The following is a 23,404-nucleotide window of genomic DNA, read 5'->3' as shown; positions in this document are numbered from 1 at the left end:
TAAATGGCCCCCTCAAGGATTGAACTCACAACCCTGGGTTAGCAGGCCAATGCTCAAACCACTGAGCTATCCCTCCCCCCATTGGCAACACACACATTGAAAAACCAATTTGCAGAATGTATTGTCTAATATATAGTTGCTATAGCTAGTCTCTATCACTAGGAGAAGATAGCTGAAATAGTCACCCTTACCCTAGAAGTAAGATGGTTCAATCAATCCACACATTTTATCTGATTTATAAGTTGTACTAACTCACCTCAGTGTACAGTATGCACATAATTCTAGAACTTATAGATGCCAGAACAAACCACTAGGAATTCAACTTCAGGCAAGAGAGAGAAGCTTTGCGCCGTAACCTAAAGATTAATAGGAGATGTCAATCTCAACCAGAAATGGTCCCCTATTCTTTCCTGTTTGGTTTTAGTGGTAGCCAAATCACCCCAAAAAGTTAGTGTGAGTGAACATTGGCATTGCTGTTAACTTGGGTGACATCAAAGTAGACAAGAACAGTGTTAGCTTGCAAACACACTTACTACAAGAGATGTTCATCATAACAGTTCCCATCTTCAACCTAGTCTGGGATTTGCACACACGGAGTCCATACAAACAAATTCAGTTAGGAGAGAGGACTTCTTGCAGCTACCTTCAGATGCAAACACAGGAAGACCCTACTTTTTGCCCTCTTTTGGGAGCTACACAAAAACACTTCCAGAGAAAGCCAAATCTGAATCACACCCAGGCCAGTGACCTCCATCCATGATTACTAGTGGTAGAAAATTTTTCAACAAACAGGTATTAAGGAGCGTTGCCAGATACATTCCCACATATACTTGCCCATACCTTCAGGGTGAACAAACTTCTTTTCTCTTAAAATAGGGGAAAGAATGTCCAGAGACCACACTAAAGTAGGATCCCGCAGAGACACTCCAACTTAAGGGCACACATCAGAGACTCACTCCATAAAGATGACATGAATTATGAATCTTATGAGGCTTTAATAATTCATTATGGGCTCTGCTGTCCCCTTCATAGTAGATTTTTTTTGGATGGAAATAGACAAGCAAGACCCTGAACATGCTATGAATATTAGGACTGCTCCCCCAAATGCGCAGTGGTAGCATAACATATACTCTCTCTCAAGACCAAACATCACCACCTCTCAGAAGAGCTTATAGGCAGTTTTCTGAGGAAAACTTCTAAGTCACAATGAACAGAGGTTTTTCCATACAGGAATGAACAGGCTATTGAGCTTCATTTTATAAAGGAAAACTGGGATAGCCAATTGGATCTGAACCACTCTAAACTATTATCAGAAAGCTGTATTATGTTTATTAGCTCAATTATCTTTAGAAATTTGTTCATGCAAATTAGTCAGGAAGTTCTCTCAGTAACTTTCGGTAGTCAAATGCAAAGGCAATTTTAGGCATCTGCAATAAACAGCAACCTTCAGAATTGCACCCCTAGTATCATATGAACACTCCAAGCTAGAAAAATGAGGTAATATTTTAATGGTATTTTTAAACTTTAATTGAAAGGAACATTTTAAAAAATCATATTTATTTCTCATACCAAGTAACATAGTTCTGACAATCACAATGGATATATATCTATAGAGAACTGCAAAACTGAACACTTATGCATTGTTTTCTATTTTCACGTATTGTCTCCCAGGGTAGGTTTCCCCTTGTTGTGATCGTTGATACCACTACAAATGAGTGGCAATCCAGTGTCCTCCTTAGTAAGATGTCAGGCAATTAGCATGGAGTTAGGGCAGCCATGAGGAGCTCCAATTTATATACAAAGTTACGTCCTTCCATTTTATTCCACTGAACTTCCTTGAATGGCCCACGAAGATGGTTCCATTTACTGTCTTGTAGCACATCACTTTTGGGGAGGTCTTTGCACTGACACCGTGGAAACTGAACCATAACTTTGCTTCCACTTTCAGGACCATTACGTACTGCAACGAACAGAAAATACATAAGCATAAAGCCTTTACAGTTTTTTTAATTCATCATATTAAATATCCCTATACATAGTACACTAGCTGGACATTTTCCCTTTAAGTACATTTCCATATTGTAACTAAACAAGAAAAAATAATTAAAACACTGTTACTTCTAATGAAGTCATCTTCTGACTTGCTCTCAAGGTTTCTCATTTTCCCTGCATGTTTTCATTACTCTTTTGCACTACATTGTCCTGGTCAAAGCAAACCAGCAGTTAACAACTGTATTCAGAAGAGTTAAATGAGCACAGGAATACTAACATTTTTCCACCAATTCTCACTGAGCTTTATCCAAAGTCTGAATCTTAGGAATGTATTTATGTGCCTTCTCAAGAAGATTTTATAGATGAATTCTTTTCCAGTGTACTCATCTGATGTAATCTTTCAAAGAGACAATTATGAAGTCTCCCAACATTTTTGTTACATCTACTATCAGAGATCTTTGCAATTCCTTTTTAAAGTACTGTGGGAGTCTAGTTTCTCTAACATAGTACAGAGAAACTGATTTAGTGAGGGGGCAAAGCTTTTCAGTGCAGCATTACAGTGCATATGGAAGCATAAGGACTGGTGATCAGAGCACAAGACCAGGAATGATGAATTCTAGTGGACTTATATGTGTAATGGAAACATAATGAAACATCTTAAACATGCAACTATTTCTCCTGCATTTAGTACAGAACAAATCTGGAAACAGTATTTTTAAGCTTTAAGCCAATTACCCCACGTACTAAACAGCAATGAGTAGCGACTTGATTGAATCAGTACTTTACATAAATGTCAATTCTACACATAAAATAAAAAGTTTGTTTATAAATTACTTTATTATATAATGATGCTATAAATGCTCAGGATTGATTCTATAATCAAACTGTTAGAAAGTCTATAGTTCTCATACATTTCTATCATAATCGTACAAACTTCTACCTGAAATAGCATAGTCTCCACTTGGTGATGCCACGGTTATTGCTGATGCATTGCCGATACTCTCTACTGGTCCCAGACCCACATGATTACTGAAACTTAACACGTGCCATCCCATAACTTTAGCCAGCTGCTGAACTGCATGTACTTGATGTTGGGACATCTGAAAGAAGACGGAGGATTAGGTTCTTTTTATCTGTCTCTTGCTGTTTTTGTTGTACTTTTTTTCCTGGCCTTAGTCATTTTAAAAAAAGGTGATTTGCACCTCAAATGCACCACCCCATTTCAGAAGAACTGGTCATTTTATAGAAATACATCAATACATATAATAGCAAGTAGAAATTTGCCTTCATACATGCCTGTTACTAGCTCATTCGGGGATGGAGAAGATAGAGGTATTCAGTATATACCAGCTACACAGTTCAATAGATCTATAACTCTTTAAGACTTATAGTTTTTGTGAGGTTCTCTTACAAGTTCTGTTTTTTAAACTAACACAAGTCTCTAAAGCTACTCAAAATCTTGTATATGGTTAAGGTTTCAGAAGCGTCCTTCCTCTACTCCCACATCCAACTGAGAGAGACCTAACCCTTTTTGTAAAGCATTTACAGGATATTATGCAGAAAAGCGGTAATGAATCATTCCTACATGGTAAATTTGGGAAGAGAAGAGTTGGGGTTACTAAACACACTTTACACCTGTGTAACATTTTAGTGGAAACTACAGCAATTGTTTATAAGAAAAAGCATTTTTAGCTTGCTTTTAATATTATTTATTTGTTGGAAACAGGGAGTAACCAATGCCATGTAACCAGCCAGGTCTCCGTGAACCAGTTTGAAAACCACTTTATTAGAGGAAAATACCACCTCCCTCAACAGAATCTGTTCCAACTTGTTTTCTTTGACTGAGAGTTCCACATTATAAACTGTAAAAAGGCAAATGATCTGTAAATTAATGCAATGCCTGCACCTTTACTACACAATGTGTATTGGACAGACTGTCACATTTGAACAAAAACAACAAGACTCATTGTAAACAGTTAAGAAAACACAGTTAATTCAAATGTCAGCTGATTTAGTAGTGTCACATGCAAAGTTAGAAACCCCGACACAGTGTTGAAAGTGATGTTAATTAAGGGCATGTTAGCTGTTAAGAACTCTACTCCTGATGAGGTTTGTCTAGAACAAGTTTATTTTACATAAAAATACCTTTGTGTCTCACATGGCTCCCATCAACTAAGTAGAATCTTATGATTAAAAAAAGTAGCATGCTTGTTAGATCAGCACTGTGTTCTGAAGGCTCACATGGTGAATAGCACAAACAATGCATTTAAATGTATTTCAAATGAACTTTGTTAGTATTTCTGAATTCACATCCACCTGGCTAAAATGTGATACAGTTCCCACAGCCAATACACAAACATTTCATGATGAAGAATGTGGTTAATCATCACTAAACCTGCAAAATTACTGGCATTCTTGTCTGCACATTTGGAATTTCTACCTAGTTTCTATCTTTCTGACAATAAATAACACTTTTGTTTCAAATACAGTCATGCTACTTATTACTCTTCATCCCAATTGCAGACACATGCAAGTAAAAAAATCCCAGGAATTGAACATGAGTTTACCTGAGACAGAAGGAAATCCTGTAATTCTTGCTCTTGATGGGACAATGTAATAACTCTTCCATCTCTGTGCACTACCCTGATCTGTTCAACTCCAATGTTCAGCTGTAGCTGAATGGACCTTTTAAACAAAGAGATACAATCGGTTTATTTACTGAAAAATCATCTAGAAGTTGGCAGTTCAGAAGTACATTAATAAAAGTTCCTATTAAAAAAGTCACTTTAAAGCATCTTACACATGCTAAAGAACAATCCAATAGGAAGCTACCAGCTTGACACTCCCATAGTCTTGATTAGGACAGACAGGGAAAACAGTTTCTATCTGAATGAATAACAAAGAATGAACCTTGTTAGAGATGGTAATATAGTATTGAGGCCTGTTTATTAGCCGGAGATAGGCAAACAAAACCCCAAATTCTGTTTGACTTTTGATATTTTATTATATCCTTACTAACTTATGTGAATAAGAAACAAAGACACTGTGTGTTACTTCTGCCTACAACCAGATGGGTTTTTTTGTATAATGAGAAAAGATAAGAAACAGAGCTAAAGTGTTGTATGGTGGGTGTTTAATATATGACTGCCTCGACTCCCAGTTGGGAGGGGCGGTATAAGAAACACTAAAAACCAAAGAAAAGGTAGCCTTGGCCAGTACACGCCCTTACTCCCTACCCCTCCCATGAGGCACAAAAGAGGTGGTACCGAAGCCCAGAGACTCTCTACTCTCCAAAATGGAACATGACCATAAACTGTAAGGGGCGGTACCAGGGGCGAGTACGATAGGTATAATTAAGCCTGTTAAGAAGGTGGTGGTGGGGAAAAAAGGAAAGCTTTCCTGGTGTAAAGAGCTGGGATTATGCTTGTTTGGTAACCCCAATAAACATCGCATTGCCTGCACTTTGGACTCCGGCCTTCTGCTTTCTGCCTGTGTGACGAGAAACAAGGGCGGGCAGGGGAGCCCTAACAAACCTTTCAAGGTTGCGTGGTAAATTCTGTTTTTAAAATATTTTGGTTAACTTAGAACAGTGGACGTGGTTTATCATCAGAGATGCAGGTGACATAACATGCATCCTCTCTCTCTCTCCCAGCGAGCTCTAGTCTTGTCAATATCAATCCCACTCTAGCTAGTGAGATTCCTGTTCGCTGAAGTGCTCCAAGAGCACAGAATCTCATCAACTGTAATTTCCTGTCAACTTAAAAGAACAGAGCCAGCAGAGGGTGAAGACCCAGACAAGCCACATGGGACTCCTCTGTGCTCTCAATAAATTCAGGGTCACCCAATACAGCATAGAACTGAGGACTTACCAGCACGGCAACTGGAACCGAAGTAACTAAACCAGTTGTAATTCATGCCTTTAATTATTTAAGTGCAAGTCTGTGTGTGGACATTTAATTCTGAAATATGAATGTCTATTTTGGTGCAAGTCTGTGTATAGACACCTGTATTAGAGAACTGAATGTCCACACAAAGAATTGCACTGAAATAACTAAAGGCGTGAATTACAAGTGATTATTTTAGTTCCAGTTTCCATAAAGACAAGCCCACAGATTTTAACAAGGTTGCAACTGTTGGTTCAGAGATCTAGCAGTTTCTCCAGCCCACTAGTGTGGAAGTAGAGGAAAGCATTTTAAAGACACTTTTAGTAACCAGGCCCAACATTTGACTCTTCCCCTAAAGCAGAGGTCCCCAACGCAGTGCCCGTGGGCGCCATGGTGCTTGCCGGGGCATCTAAGTGTGCCCGCATACTGGCTAGCGGACGAGCATCCGCCGAAATGCCGTTGACAAGCAGCGTCATCCAGAGGCGTCGACGCCGAAATGCCGCCAATTTTCAGTGGCGATGCTGCTTGTCAGCAGCGACACCTATTGATGTTGCCGCTTGTAGGCGGCATTTCGGCGGATGCTCATCTGCTGCCACAGTCCTCCGTGGCTCGTCGTCTGGCGGGCGCCAGACGAAAAAGGTTGGGAACCACTGCCCTAAAGGAATACGGTCATAGTCATTTGAAGAAAAAGGTAATATCTATGTACTAAATTCCTACATTCATGTAACATTTTTGCTACAGAAGGCAGATAGCTTTAGGGTTTTTCTTCTGAAAGCTGTTTTGGAAGAGTGTTACTTTTAAGTCAAGCTTATCTCAATCTATGGAAAGTTTAATTTTCTCTCATTCTCTGCAACCACATTCATATTCCATACCTGAACATATAAAGCAAATACACAAATACTGGGCTCACATTGGTGTGCCTGAAGTTGGATTTGATCTCATAGGAGCAACACAATGTTATATGCACTCAATCACCACAGCTAAAAAGAGAACTCTATCTATCTAAGTAGAGAATATTTTAGTTTTCATACTTACTTGCATATTTGCTCATACCCTTGGGAAGTTATTAGAACTTTGACACTGGATTCATAAACATCATTTATGTTTGACCAATGGGCCTGAATCTGTGGATCCTCAATACGACTAGCTAGACTGTCAATGGTTCGAGCAGTTCTAAAAAAACAAAAACAGAAAAACCACACCCCGGTAATCTTTTAATTTTTTTTAATTGCTTGATAGCCCTAATTCTATTATGAGTTCCATGTCTAAAGTAGATAGGGATAATAAAATCATGGTCTAGATATCTAGACAGTGTGTGCCACCATCTTTTCTCCAAATAAAGACAGGGTAGTGAGTAGACATCAGTTTGATCTAGCTGGTTCTGTAAAGTACACGTGTTTAATAAATTTATTTTACAAACTAAGTCTTATGACACCTAAAGCTACGTTTATTTGCATTATAAGGTGAGCAGTTTGGCCACACACAAGGAGACCAAAACAGTTTTGGTGCCTGAATTGCAAAGGAAGTGTATCTGCTTAAATTTTATACTTTAAGACTATCTTTGGGGGTGCATGTAAACATATGTTATTCAGCATAGCTGATCTCTATGTGTTTTTACACAGTGTACAGAGGAAAGTACTGAAAAGGACTCAGGTAGTGCTTTTGTTAAAGCAGAGACAACTATCATTATAAGTATCCTGTAGAGGGGTATCTTACAAGTAGTATTGAACTTTCTGTGTTTGCATTCCATGGGTGTCACTATACTCTCATACTTGGAGATAGGATTTTTAAATCTTAAATATTAGGCGCCAATAAAACTCTTAGAAAAGAATTCTGGCATAACAGTAATAAGTTCTGGGAACATTTTCAATAATTAATTCACAGCCCATGTGGAACACAGTGTTAGTTTTACTAAGGCTTTACCAAGCATAACTTGTGTGCATACCTGCGTCTCAGAAAGATGTGTTTTGCCTGTTTAATGATCTTTTCCAGAAGCCCTTCATTTGGCTGTAAGGAGCTGATGTCATTTTTATCAAAAGCCTGAGGTCCTGCCATTCTCATTCTCTTATGGCCAAATGGTGCACTAGCTGGATGTGGCATCATTGTAGAGCTCAAAGATTGCTTGTGGAACTGCAACAAACAAGAGCTGTTAGGAGGGATGACTGAACGAGAAGATAACAAAACTCAAGGGTGTGCTCTTCTAACACATACAGCTAATCAATTATAATACACCGCCACATGTTTTATAAGGACAATTTTAAAAAGTCACACTCCTGAAAAAAGTGCTGCATGCTATTTTAACACCTATAATCACAGTAATAAAAACTAAAAAGTATGTTTCATTTTTCCAGCTTTACTTTGTGCATTTGACTGCACTTTATGTACAGTCAATTTCATATTTCCCTGTATAGTCTGCTTCCCTGTTTATGTGGATCTTTCGCACAACCGGGAAGGGAAAACTAAAAGGGAGGAGGTGCTGCATTATGCATCAAGAATATATACACTAGTTCTGAGGTCCAGAAGGAAGTGAGAGGAAGACCAGTTGAAAGTCTCTGGATAAAGACAAAAGGGGAGAAATATAGGCGAGTGACATCATGATTAAGGGTGCGTGTCTGTCATGGAAGTCACAGATTCCATGATGTTCCGTGACCTCTGCGACTTTGCAGCGGCTGTAGCCAGCCGCTGATGGGGCAGTCTCAGGCCACCACAGCCTGTGGGCCCCCCTCTCACTGCCCAGCAGCAGTAGTTTGGATGGGGGAAGAGGGCTCAGGGCTAGGGTGCGGGACGGCGCTTACCTCGAGGGGGTTCCCTGGAAGTGGCCGGCAGGCGCTGCAGCGCCTAGGTGGAGGGGCCAGGAGGCCCTGCGTGCTGCCCCTACCTGCAGGCACCACCCCCACAGCTCCCATTGGCTATGGTTCCTGGCCAATGGGAGCTGCGGCGCCAGCGCTAGTAGTGGGGGCAGTGTGCGGAGCCCCACTGGCCATCCCTCTCCCTAGGAGCTGCAGTGACATGTCAGCTGCTTCTGGGGAGCTGCGCAGACCTGGGTAGGGAGCCTGCCAGCCCCACCGATCTTCCCCTCCCAGCACCAGCGGGGGTCCTGGGCCAGGCACTGCCACCACCCCCATCTCCCCAGCACCAGCAGAGGTCCCAGGCCACCTCCCCCTGCCCCGCACTACCTGCGGCCCAAGTTTTAGTTAGGGGTATATAGTAGAAGTCATGGACAGGTCACGGGCTGTGAATTTTGGTTTACTGCCAGTGAGCTGTCCATGACTTTTACTAAAAATACCCATGACTAAAACATAGCCTTAATCATGATAGAAGTCTGCTATGGACTAACAAAATCAGGAAGAGGAAGTGGATGAAGCATTTCTAGAACAAACAACAGAAATAACCAACACACAAGATCTGGTAGCAATGGGGGAAATAAGTGCCCAAATGTCTGTTACAATAGTAGTATGATAACACACACAATTTCCCATAAGTTCTTGGAGTGTCCTGGGTACAACTTTTTGTTTCAGAAAGTACAGGAAGCAACTGGAGGACAGCCATTTAGATTTGATTCAGACCAACACGGAGGAGTTGGTTGCAAATCTGAAGGTGGAAGTCAATTTGGGTGAAAGTGATCATGAGATGATCCATTTCATAAGTCTAAGGAAAGCAAAGAGTAAGAGCAGCAGAATAAGGACAATGGACATTGAAAAAAATAGACGAACTCAGAGAACTGATAGTTTCTTCCCATTTTCATTCCTAAGGGATAGAAGGAGTTCAGGGGAGCTGGCAGTTTCTCAAAGAGACAACATTAAAGGCACAACTGAAAACTATTCCGATGTGAAGGAAAGAGATCAAGAATAGTAAGAGGCAATATGGCTCCATCAAGAGCTCTTTAATGACTTGAAAAATCAAAAAGGTATCTTACAACGAAGAGAAAACATGGACAAATTGCTAAGGAGGAACACAAAAGAATAGCACAAACATGCAGGGACAAAATCAGGCTAAGGTACAAAATGGGACATAAAAGGCAAAAGAGGTTCTTTAAATGCAGTAGGAGCAAGAGAAAAGATGAAGAAAAGTGTAGTTCTACCCCGAGGGGAAAAAGAGCAAATAACTGAGGACATCAAGAATGCTGAGGTTTATAATACCTATTTTGCTTCAGTATTCACTGGAACCATGCTGCTGATGATGCACACATCCTGGGCATATCATCTCAGAACTTTCTAGAGTAGAACTTTCTGTTCTTTTTTAAGGTTGTGCATGTCCTTGTGCGTCCCTTGCCCCCAAAGAGATATAAAGGGGCACAGCCTCAACAATGCAGCTCCTTCTAATAAACCAAGAATTTATAGTAAGACTCCAGAAGAGTGAAAAAGAGGAGTGGAGAGAATGATCTCAAAAGAACCACAGTTATGGTAAATAATTGTTCTTTCTACTTTAAGCACTGCCTGCATGGACCATTCTCCTGAAATGAGCATCCAACTTAGAGGCTACATCCAGGAAACAATACCCCATGAAGGTCCAAGTGGAACTCCTGGTACCAGCTTTGCATATCTACACAATGGTGGCATTTCTCAGACATGCAACAGAGGCTGCCTTATACAGGTGGATAGAAAATGACTGGCCTCTGGCAGTATTATAGTAATATGATGTGCTCAGAGATTATGAATGGGACATAAGAGAACTTCAGTGTTCAACTAAAAATGCATTACCTCTCTGATCAGCTGATGCAAATTGTGTTCCAGAACATAGAGGTGATCCTCTGGACTTTGTTTTTCAGAAGCAGCTTTTTGGGATTTCTTATCATTAGAAGAGTGACACAAAGAAATAGACAACTGCAAACCTGTATAAAGCAAACGAAAAGCAAAAACACTGTCAGCTTTTTCATGCTAAGTAGAAACAAGACAGGATAATTTATTCTTCTTTCCCTTATCCCCTTTCAGAATCATTAGCTCTGCAATCAATGCTGTTTCTGAGAAATTCAAACAAACAATCATATCACACTGTGCAAACCAGAAAAGAAAACATGATCATTTTGCCAATTTGTAATTCAATATATAATTAATAAAGTGCCCAGGGATCAACTAGTGACTTAACAGGTTTTTTTCATTTATAATTCCTTATCAAGTGAAGAAAAGGAAAAGTTTCCTAAGAGCGAGACCCTGCAGCATATTGGGGAAGAAATAATTCTCGTATCACCCAGTTCACCAACCATTATATTTTTTGAAGCAATCAAAAAAAATCTTCAAAAGATGGAGTCACAACCACCCTCAGCAGGGTGGGGGATTCCCAAGGCAACTGAGCATAGAGGATGCTTTCAGAGACCCCATATTGTTGGACCAGCCTGATTGAAGGGTATTAGACTTAGCTCTATTCAGGTACCATTAACACACGCCAATCAAAAGTCTTGTAGTCTCCCACAAACCTACCTCTGGAGAGGAGGACTGATAAAGCCTCAAATTCCAATCTCCACCAGGTGGTGCACTGGACTACCACAACTTTTGTTGTTGCTACCACTACTACTGAAATAATACAAGTGCACCATGAGAGTCATTTTAAAAAGAACAACTCTTTAGTCAGAAAAGATCCTATGCATTATGTGGTTTCCAGGGAAGTCTTACTTTTAATTCAATTCTTAATTTGGTCTAAGTACAGAAACAAGGAGGTCAATTGACCTTGCCTAAACTTTGATTTGTATGAAGTTTAAGTCTGGATTAAAATGGACAATTCTGTGCATTCCATGTTCCATGACAAGAGTCTCGCAAGGTTTCCTACCTGGAAAAGGTTGAGAGATGATCTGGTTCTTCACAACAATGTGAGGAATTTGTGATTTAATTTGAACAGCTTCTCGAGACAGCTGAGCAAATATTTCTTTACATAAGAGAACATTTTGCGCAGCCTCCAATTTTGTCTGCCAATGTGGAGCACCTGAAAAACACGAGCCATCCAAATTTTCAAAGAAACAAGAAGCAAGCCATTTTACTAATTCAGATGTCAGCTGTTAGAGAATGACTAAAGCACCAGGTGATCAATGTGACTGGAAAAATCTAGCGTGCTGTTCCCACCTGAGCTGACCCTTGTTATATCATCATCTCAATTACGTCAGTGAACGCAAAACAAAATACTAGTGAATTTTAACCATGTGCATATAGTACACTGTGATGGGCACTGTACAAACAGTTAAGACGACAATCTGTGCCTCAAAGAGATTGCAAACCGAGTAAGCACTTTCAAAACAGTATGTTTAGACTTGCAAAATTAACCCATGCACATAAACACACACAACATTTTTTAAAATCAGGTAGGTGCTATAGTATGGATTTAGAAGCCAAAATTTAGGCTCCTATTTAAAAAACATTGGCCTGAATAAATAGACGGGCCTTATGCCCTGAACACAAAGATTACCATATGAGATCAGATCAGTGGTCTATCTAGTACAGCATTCTGTCTATGAGTGGCCAGCACCAAGTTTCTTTCTAAGCCCAAAACTTAGTGACTGGCTTCTGAAGCATGAAATCTCATGTCAGTTTGAAATTGTGGCGGTCGTTCACAAAAACATCTAGTTTTTTTTTTAAATTCTGCTAAGCTTTTAGATTCACTGATATCTTATGGCAAGAAATTCCACAGATTCCATAAGTGTTAGAAAAAACATTTCCTCTTGTGAGTTTTTAATGTATCACCTTTCATTCAGACTGGATGTCCTCTTGGGCTTGTATTATGAGAAAAGGTAAATAGGAGCATCCAATTCACCTGCTTTATACTTCTATTGCCCTTATAACTGTCTCCTCGATAGACTTAACTGCCAATGTTTTCATGCTCTCCCTGCCTCTAGTACTTTTTATTGCTCACCTTTAAATCTCTTCTAATCATACTAGATCTTTTTTTAAATGGAGTGGCCAGAACTGACTATGGTATTCCAAAAGAGGGCATATCATCAATTCACATAAACCACTGGTCTGTCGGGCAAATGGGAAAGTTAGTTCCAGCATTGAGCACTCCCCACTTAAAATGCCCTGGCCTGAAACATTTAGTTCTCAGAAATATGCAATATCATCCAAGCTGACCTCAGCTGTCAAGAGACTGCCTCTCCCCATGCACTGGCATAAGTAGCCAGGTCCCAGACCATTCAGGACATAATATTATCTATAAATATCTTTAATTGCACAGGCAGCTAACGCATACCTTAAAGAGCTGGCGTAATAGGCTCCTTTCATCGACTATTTCATGTCGTTCTCTTTAATCCTACTGTGTTTTTTCCTGCGTTTAATTAATAGCAATACAAGAGATTGACGGGATAGATTTTGTGTTCCCAATTTATAAATATCTTCTAAACACTAAATTTACAGTAAAAGCAGCAAAGAATCCTGTGGCACCTTATAGACTAACAGACGTTTTTGCAGCATGAGCTTTCGTGGGTGAATGCCCACTTCGTAAGAGTGCTTCCGACGAAGTGGGCATTCACCCACGAAAGCTCATGCTGCAAAAACGTCTGTTGGTCTATAAGGTGCCACAGGATTCTTTGCTGCTTTTACAGAACCAGACTAACACGGCTACCTCTCTTAAATTTACAGTAGAACCTCAATTTTATGAACACCAATCTTACGAATGACCAGTTATAAAGATCATTTTTCATAACCAGGTTTGTGTATGTGTGTGAAATCACGTAACAAAAGTGATGTTGATGAAGAACAGGTCAATATACCTTCACATTCCAAGCCTTTAGTGCACTGGAAATTGCTTTGCAATAGGTTAAAGGACAAGAGGAAATCAATGCACCGCACCTACTGTAATTCTGAGATGTTCAATTTATGAGCTCCTCAATCCCCAATTAATTTGTAAAATATGGGCTGTCCTGTTTTATATAAATAAAGCTTATGAACTTGCTCTTAACAGTTTCTGAAATAGTTTTTTAAATGGTCTGGGCTGACATTACATATCTCAATCTAAATTTTGGCTTGAAACAGAATATTAAATAAACTGAGTTACATTTTCAGGCAAAAAATTTAGCTATTCAGCTCCATGAACTACAGAAGACACTTGATGTGCTTTTTTCTCCATGCTGCTCGTCCCCATCAAAAGCACGATTATACCTTAGTTCATCCTACTGTATACTTGGAATATTTAAAATATATATAAGTAAAATAATTTGAGAAAAAGATTTAAATGGAACCCATATTATGTAAGTGATTTTCAATTAACCTCAAGTTAGATGGTTGACTCTCCTCCTAAACAAAAGCCAAGCATGTGCATTAGAGTCATTGAAGGAATTTTATTACCTTCAACAGCATCATATCCACATGTACATTTTGAAGATGTCATGTTTGCAAAGTCTCATTTTGCATTTAGGTGAAGATTTCAGTTAAACCAAGAATGAGAAAATTATTTCCCCTTTTGTTCTTATTTTCAGGTACTACTGAAGTGTTTCTCCAGAATGAGAGATTCACCAATTTAGTGTCAAATGCAAACTCAATCCTTAAGACTGGAGCTTAAATAATGTACCTGGTTTCGATTTCGGCAGAGGTCTTTTAAATAGGTTAACTGTGCCAAGGTCACCTATGTCTGGAGCTTGCTTTTGAATAGAAACCTACACAAGAAAATGAAAAAGAATGTTAATTGTCTTGTGTTCTGTATTACAACTACATGAATAGTACAGAAACTATACAACGTATGTTTTTGGCAAACCTTTATATAGGCTGATCCCTCTAAATCACTTGGAATCTGAACATCCAAAGGACAGTAATCCTCTGGTATCTTCTTATCCAGATCAATATCTGTGTTCTTTATCACTTCAAATGTCCCATGGTGAGGGAAGAGGGATCCTAAAAAGGGAAAGAGAAAATATAATGAAAACATCTAAAAACTTTCATGAGACAATGTTTTTATGGATTAGAAGTCTTCTCATCTTTGCATCATGAGAGATATTGCTTACATTTGACTAACATTGTTTCTTGGGGGAAAAAAATTCAATTCAGTAAGATGTCTTATCTTCACCCCATAATTGTCAATCGAAGAGGCTCTATATGTTAACACAAAGAAATACAGTAGAACAATATGATCTGGGCTATATGGTTTCCTTTCTTTTTTTTCTGGGCATTGAGAGGTAAGAGAGAATGAGAGGGGAGTTGTTGGCTTAAATGTCGTGGTACCTGTGATTTTACCAGTAAGGGACACTGCATCTGAATATTTTACTCCCAGCTCAAAATGATCATATTATGTTTCACATAATGCTTAAAACTCTTTGGATTTCTTTTTTTAAACATAGATTATTGTACCATCTAAAAATCTGTACATTAAAGTGGTTCTTTCCTTTTGTCATGGTTCTCCGCGAACACTTACAAAAGGGCTTACCTTTAAGCACATGTATACTTATTGATTTCAAAAGGGACTATGCGTGTGTGGAGTTCATCACTTGTTTAATTACTTGCTGAATCAAGACATTATTAACCTTGTATGAACAACCATACAACCAACCACCTTTTGTGTATCGTACTATAACCCTTTCCCATGTTATAGTACCTTGTATGTTCTATTCAATAACATTTATAAAATCTCATTTAATATTTCATAAACTACATTTTAGTATTGTAAAGTCTGTACTTTGGAATATGGGGATTGTATATCAATTCAGAAAAAAATAAAAGTGACCAAATATCTTTTAAATTATTTTTACAGAACAAATCTAGATAATAGAAATCAGAGATGAAGAAAAACTACTATTCATCTAACCCACCCCAATGCAGGATTGTTCCTTAAAAGTACCTTTTCTAGTGCGCCAAACAGTCTACAGTAACTTCTCACTTAAGGTTGTAGTTATGTTCCTGAAAAATGCGACTTTAAGCAAAACGACATTAAGCGAATCCAATTTCCCCATAAGAATTAATGTAAAGGGTGGGGTTAGGTTCCAGGGAAATTTTTTTCACCAGACAAAGACTAAATTGTTTATATATATATTACACACACAGTATAAGTTTTAAACAATTTAATACTGTACACAGTAATGATGATTGTGAAGCTTGGTTGAGGTGGTGGAGTCAGAGGGTGGAAGAGGGTGGGATATTTCCCAGGGAATGCCTTACTGCTAAATGATGAACTAGAACTCAGCTGAGCCCTCAAGGGTTAACACGTTGTTGTTAATGTAGCCTCATACTCTACAAGGCCCCACGAATGGAGGGAGGGGAGACAGCATGGCAGACAGACACAAACACCTTGTGTGAGAGAGAGAGAGAGAGAGAGATGCACACTGCCCCTTTAAGAACGCTGGCCTACTCTAAGTACACTGCCTTTTTAGATCAGGAAGTTGAGACAGCAGCTGCTGCCTGCAAGCTCCCTCCATCCTGAGCCCTGTTATCCCCACTCCCCCCGGGAGCAGCTCCACAGCAGAGGGCAGGAGCAGCACATGGCAGCGGGGGGAGGGACAGCTGAACTACCAGCAATTGAAAGCCTGTTGGGTGGCTGCTGCACAGGGAACGTAGGGGAGCAGGGAACTGAAAGGGGTGCTGCCGGTCCACCCTGGTTCCAAGCCACCACCAGCTAGCTGCAAAGGGCTGCTCTTTCTGCAAGCAGTGGACAAAGCAGGTGGCTGCCTAACAACGTTATAAGGGAGCATTGCACAACTTTAAATGAGCATGTTCCCTAACTGATCAGCAACGTAACAACAAAACAACTTAACCAGAACAACTTTAAGTGAGGAGTTACTGTACTTCTAATGAACAAAAAGTGATGCAGCTTTATCACCATCTTTGAGATCTCAATATTAGGATGTTTCTCCTGGTATTCAATGCAACTTCTCCTTAATTAGTTCCTTCACAGAATTCTTAGTTATAGTATTTTACCACTTCAAATCATTCCTTTCCAACTTTGGTGTTTACAATTAATTATCAAAAACTGTTTAGTGAAATAAAAGATTTAAGATTCATTCTTGATAACAGGTGACCTGCCATACCTGCGCTTCTGTAGCTCAGGTCCCCAAGGATTTTGTCTCCAACTTTCCTCAGTTTCCAGTGCTGTCTCAATCTCAAGAGCTCAGAGTTGAAATCTCGTTGTCGCTTATTTTCCTGGTTTTCTGCAACTGATTTGGATAACCTTTCTGCTCCTTTCAACAGGATTTGGGCTGCTCCAGCTAGTGACTTCTTCTTTGAAATTAACTGTAAAGTCTGAGGATTCTGGAAACGTGAAAATAAATTTCAATTTTGAACTGTTGTAAATATTTTTAATTTTTAAAACAAATCCTCACAGTTCTAATTACTGGAAACTGGTAACTGCATCCGACGAAGTGGGTATTCACCCACGAAAACTCATGCTCCAAAACGTCTGTTAGTCTATAAGGTGCCACAGGACTCTTTGTTGCTTTTACAGATCCAGACTAACACGGCTACCCCTCTGATACTTGGAAACTGGTAGTGACTAAAAATTATTATCTGCTGTGCTATTCAGTAACTTATTTTGAAATTAGGCTACGTCTATACTAGAAATTTCAAAGCACTGCTGTGGGAGTGCTTTGAAGTGTGAGTGTGTTCACGTGCGGTAATCCACCTTCACAAGGGGAATAGCTCTGAGCGCTGCTCTCAGCACTCAGAGCCTGTCCACACTGGTGCTTTATAGCACTCTAACTTGCTGCACTCGGGGGGGGGTGAGATTTTTTTTCACCCCCCTGAGCCAGGAAGTTAGAGCACTATAAAATGTAAGTGTAGACAAGCCCTTAGTTTCATATGCAGGTATCACACTACTATAACTGGCACACTTGTTGGCAGCCTCAGCAGATACATCATTGAGACTGAGCTACCCTCTCTCCCCAAGACGTGGTCCCTCCAGTTGAAAGATGAGGCACTGTGGTAGAACAGCATGGGGAGGCTTGCACTAGGCTATACCTGTTTTGTGGTTATGTAAGAAGTCCCAGTAGTATGGGATCTTCAGTATTAAGTTATCAAGATGTATTAAGCAATAAGATGGTTTGTACCTGCTTTGGGGGAAGCGGATCCTGCACAACTGGATCCAGAGTCATGAATTTTTTATCCTTGACAATGCTGAGAACATCATAGAGCACACACATCTCAGTCAAGGTACCTCTTAAATTGTTTCTCACTGAATCCCAAGGCCAAAGGGATGGTTGAAACTTTACCAGCCCTAAAAGCACAAAAACAAAACAAAGGTTTATATTCCAGTAGCCAATACAGTATCTTTACCAGACTGGTCCTTAAATTGAAGGCAGAGCATAAACAGTCTGCAAATAATCTGAAAAATTTGCATTTTAAAATATATTTTTTATTTATATAGGTTATGTTAAATGTCCTCCTCTTTTCCTAATCCAGCTCAAAATGAAGCAGCACATGCTTTTTAGTTTGGAGTCTCTGGTACACTGGTCAAGCCATGTAAGTGGGAGCTGGTTGAAGATCTGAACTGCTTTCAGCCTCAAATGCACAGACCAGGTTACGTTAATATAAGCTAATATAAGCTATGCAATGACAGGACACCTAAACTCACGTTTTGACCAGTATGTCTCTCCCAGGAAAGAGTTACCATGATAGTTTGCTCAGCTGAGGGAGGAAGGTATCTCACGCTACATTCAATGTAGAACCCACCACCCTCTTACAGCTTGGCTTCAAACACTAGTGGTCAGGATACCCAGGCTCAGGCAGGGCATGTACCATGACAGCTCTAGACTCTGCCGAAGGCTAGTTTAGTCCCGGAGTAGCATTTTCATGACAGCTGAACCACTTCGTTGTACGGATCCTACCCGCTATGCCACACAGGGGGGTCTGCCAGGAGCCCAGCGCCGTCAGCAGGGCACACAGGCGCCGGGGGCCACCCGTGCAGCACAGCGCCCGGGTCAGGGCCAACACGGCAGGCCATTAGGGGCTGGCCACAGACCACATAACGCACCGGGGCGGGCGGGCTGGACTAGTGCGCTGCCCAGCGTGGATGGCTCAGGCAGTCCTGGGGATCCAGGCGGGGCAGCGGGGAGCCCTGCGGCGGGGAACGCCGGGTGGGGGCGCCCAGCCGGGGGAGTCCCGCTGCCCCCCGGTTCTCTCTCTCACCCTCCTCGTCCTCGGCGTCCCCGGGCGCGGCCCAGTCGCGGGCCTGCGCCCCAGGCGGCGGCTCGTCCTCCTCGGAGCCGGAGCCCTGGCTGAAGTCGATGCGCTGCGCCAGGCGCGCCAGGTTCTGGGACATGGAGAGCGGCTGCAGGTAGGTCTCGCTGCCGTCCAGCCCCACCTCCTGCACCTGCTTCTCGCTCGCCGACTCGATGCTGATCCGCACCGCCGGCGCCCCCGACATCTTCCCGCCGGCTGGGGCGCCGCTGGCCGCGGGGGGAGAGTGCGCAGCCCCCCGAGACGAGACTGACAGGCCTCGCCGAGCATGCGCACCACCACTACGGGCAGCGGCCCGGGACATACCACATAGGGGCGTGGCCACAGCGCAGCGGCCGCTGCGGGCTTCGGCTCTTTCCGGAGGGGCCTCGGGAGAGTTCGGAATTGCGGGTCCGGGCGGGGAAGTGGAGACCAGAGGGGGAGGGGCTAGACCCGGCTGCCTGGGGCTGGGCTTCAGTCTGTGCCTGTCTAGAGTTGCTGCTGCCCAGTAACCCCGCCCCAGGCCACTGGCGCCCAGAGCCAGGTTGTCAGGCGCTGCGTGGGGAGGAACTTGCAGTGTCAGGCAGCTGGAGCGCCCCTCGGCAGCACCGCCCTGCAGCCACTTCCACAGAGCACAGCTAGCCGGGGGCAGGGGGCTGCTGGCCAAGCGGGGTGGCTCAGCCCCTCTCCGCCCCCCCCCTTACAGAAAGCACCAGCTGGTCTCTCTACCACCCCATCCCCCGCCACCCTTTTTCTGTATGAAATAGAAAGATCTAGTTCAGGGGTCGGCAGCCTTTCAGAAGTGCTGTGCTAAGTCCTCATTTATTCACTTAAATTTAAGGTTTTGTGTGCCAGTCACCGATTTTAACATTTTGAGAAGGTCTCTTTCTATAAGTCTATGATATATAACTAAACTATTGTTGTATGTAAAGTAAAAAAGGTTTTCAAAATGTTTAAGTAGCTTCATTTTAAATTAAATTAAATGCAGAGCCCCCCCAGACTAGGGGCCAGCACAGAGGCACTGTGAGTGCCTCTGAAAATCAGCTCATGTGCCACCTTTGGCATGCGTGCCAGAGGTTGCCAGCCCCGATCTAGTTTCCACACACTGAGTTGCTGCCACCTGCACTGCTGGGGTAGGGGAAGCCAGGAGGAGTTGTGCTGAGACTAGTAGTGGGACTTGGCATTTTTGGATCAGTACACATCTGTAGGCAGCTCCTGCCACAGCCACAGAGAGCCCAGAACATGTTTGAGTAAAAGCCCTTCAATTTTATAAACACCCATGCCATGCTGGCAGCAGCACAGCCAGGTCAGTGGTCTTACTTATTTATCACTCCTTCTCAGCAGTAAGGGGATTACAAGACACAGATAAGTTAATGCTACACAAAGCAGTTTGCACCAGACACTACTGCAGGTTTGCTAGAAAATTGTCCACAACTGGTGCTTGACAGCTTCACCAACTCTCTTTTCAAGTGCCTGTGCTATCCCAAGGCCCCGAACACGTGATGTATTTTCTTTAATTCAGTTAACACACTGTGTTGCACTCTGTATATGCATTGCTGTTCATATATGTTGCAGGCTGGTGAGTATGTGGCTTTAAGTTATATGTATGTTAGTGATTTATACATGTGTGTTACTTTCAGCACATAGCAGGTAGATATTAAAAAATATTAAATACACTTCACATCTACATGTTTAGTGTGTTTTTGCTAAAAAAGGCAAAAGAAAAATATAATGACTCATAAGAACATAAGAAAGGCCGTACTGGGTCAGACCAAAGGTCCATCTAGCCCAGTATCTGTCTACCGACAGTGGCCAATGCCAGGTGCCCCAGAGAGTGAACCTAATAGGCAATGATCAAGTGATCTCTCTCCTGCCATCCATCTCCATCCTCTGACGAACAGAGGCTAGGGACACCATTCTTACCCATCCTGGCTAATAGCCATTTATGGACTTAGCCACCATGAATTTATCCAGTTCCCTTTTAAACATTGTTATAGTCCTAGCCTTCACAACCGCCTCAGGTAAGGAGTTCCACAAGTTGACTGTGCGCTGCGTGAAGAAGAACTTCCTTTTATTTGTTTTAAACCTGCTGCCTATTAATTTCATTTGGTGACCCCTAGTTCTTGTATTGGGAATAAGTAAATAACTTTTCCTTATCCACTTTCTCAACATCACTCATGATTTTATATACCTCTATCATGTCCCCCCTTAGTCTTCTCTTTTCTAAGCTGAAGAGTCCTAGCCTCTTTAATCTTTCCTCGTATGGGACCCTCTCTAAACCCTTAATCATTTTAGTTGCCCTTTTCTGAACCTTTTCTAGTGCTAGAATATCTTTTTTGAGGTGAGGAGACCACATCTGTACACAGTATTCGAGATGTGGGCGTACCATGGATTTATATAAGGGCAATAATATATTCTCAGTCCTATTCTCTATCCCCTTTTTAATGATTCCTAACATCCTGTTGGCTTTTTTGACTGCCTCTGCACACTGCGTGGACATCTTCAGAGAACTATCCACGATGACGCCAAGATCTTTTTCCTGACTCGTTGTAGCTAAATTAGCCCCCATCATGTTGTATGTATAGTTGGGGTTATTTTTTCCAATGTGCATTACTTTACATTTATCCACATTAAATTTCATTTGCCATTTTGTTGCCCAATCACTTAGTATTGTGAGATCTTTTTGAAGTTCTTCACAATCTGCTTTGGTCTTAACTATCTTGAGTAGTTTAGTATCATCTGCAAACTTTGCCACCTCACAGTTTACCCCTTTCTCCAGATCATTTATAATAAATTGAATAGGATTGGTCCGAGGACTGACCCTTGGGGAACACCACTAGTTACCCCTCTCCATTCTGAGAATTTACTATTTATTCCTACCCTTTGTTCCCTGTCCTTTAACCAGTTCTCAATCCATGAAAGGATCTTCCCTCTTATCCCATGACAGCTTAATTTACGTAAGAGCCTTTGGTGAGGGACCTTGTCAAAGGCTTTCTGGAAATCTAAGTACACTATGTCCACCGGATCCCCCTTGTCCACATGTTTGTTGACCCCTTCAAAAAACTCTAATAGATTAGTAAGACACGATTTCCCTTTACAGAAACCACGTTGACTATTGCTCAAGAGTTTATGTTTTTCTATGTATCTGACAATTTTATTCTTTACTATTGTTTCAACTAATTTGCCCGGTACCGACGTTAGACTTACTGGTCTGTAATTGCCGGGATCACCCCTAGAGCCCTTTTAAAATATTGGCGTCACATTAGCTAACTTCCAGTCATTGGGTACCGAAGCAGATTTAAAGGACAGGTTACAAACCTTAGTTAATAGTTCCGCAATTTCACATTTGAGTTCTTTCAGAACTCTTGGGTGAATGCCATCTGGTCCCGGTGACTTGTTAATGTTGAGTTTATCAATTAATTCCAAAACCTCCTCTAGTGACACTTCAATCTGTGACAGTTCCTCAGATTTGTCACCTACGAAAGCCAGCTCAGGTTTGGGAATCTCCCTAACATCCTCAGCCGTGAAGACTGAAGCAAAGAATCCATTTAGTTTCTCCGCAATGACTTTATCGTCTTTAAGCGCTCCTTTTGTATTTTGATCATCAAGGGGCCCCACTGGTTGTTTAGCAGGCTTCCTGCTTCTGATGTACTTAAAAAACATTTTGTTATTACCTTTTGAGTTTTTGGCTAGCCGTTCTTCAAACTCCTCTTTGGCTTTTCTTATTACACTCTTGCACTTAAGTTGGCAGTGTTTGTGCTCCTTTCTATTTGCCTCACTAGGATTTGACTTCCACTTTTTAAAGGAAGTCTTTTTACCTCTCACTGCTTCTTTTACATGGTTGTTAAGCCACGGTGGCTCTTTTTTAGTTCTTTTACTGTTTTTCTTAAATTGGGGTATACATTGAAGTTGGGCCTCTATTATGGTGTCTTTAAAAAGGGCCCATGCAACTTGCAGGGATTTCACTTTAGTCACTGTACCTTTTAATTTTTGTCTAACTAACCCCTCATTTTTGTATAGTTCCCCTTTTGAAATTAAATGCCACAGTGTTGGGCAGTTGAGGTGTTCTTCCCACCACAGGGATGTTGAATGCTATTGTATTATGGTCACTATTTCCAAGCGGTCCTGCTATAGTTACCTCTTGGACCAGCTCCTGCGCGCCACTCAGGATTAAATCTAGAGTTGCCTCTCCCCTTGTGGGTTCCTGTACCAGCTGCTCCATGAAGCAGTCATTTAAAGTATCGAGAAATTTTATCTCTGCATTTCGTCCTGAAGTGAAATGTTCCCAGTCAATATGGGGATAATTGAAATCCCCCACTATTATTGTGTTCTTAATGTTGATAGCCTCTCTAATTTCCCTTAGCATTTCATCATCACTATTACTGTCCTGGTCAGGTGGTCGATAATAGATCCCTAATGTTATATTTTACTAGAGCATGAAATTTCTATCCATAGAGACTCTATGGAACATGTGGA

The 23,404-nt window shown here is 41.4% G+C and overlaps 1 protein-coding gene across 1 annotated transcript; it reads right to left on the bottom strand.

Annotated features, from left to right (window-relative positions):
* Positions 1–1,509: 1,509 nt before the first annotated feature.
* MED17 (mediator complex subunit 17) lies at positions 1,510–19,286 on the bottom strand. The gene is made up of 12 exons (XM_039520907.1): positions 18,899–19,286; positions 17,821–17,987; positions 16,807–17,026; positions 14,547–14,683; positions 14,364–14,448; positions 11,640–11,792; positions 10,577–10,707; positions 7,822–8,006; positions 6,912–7,049; positions 4,560–4,677; positions 2,933–3,092; positions 1,510–1,960 (listed from the first exon to the last, which is right to left on the bottom strand). The coding sequence occupies exons 1-12, from the start codon at positions 19,251–19,253 to the stop codon at positions 1,755–1,757; spliced, it is 2,055 nt and encodes a 684-aa protein (XP_039376841.1). The 5' UTR covers positions 19,254–19,286; the 3' UTR covers positions 1,510–1,754.
* Positions 19,287–23,404: the final 4,118 nt, after the last annotated feature.

This window comes from Mauremys reevesii, linkage group 1 (genome assembly GCF_016161935.1).
Source record: "Mauremys reevesii isolate NIE-2019 linkage group 1, ASM1616193v1, whole genome shotgun sequence".
Taxonomy (NCBI): Eukaryota; Metazoa; Chordata; order Testudines; family Geoemydidae; genus Mauremys; species Mauremys reevesii.
The sequence above is the reverse complement of the archived record's forward strand: the minus strand, read 5'-3'. Positions and strand labels throughout refer to the sequence as shown.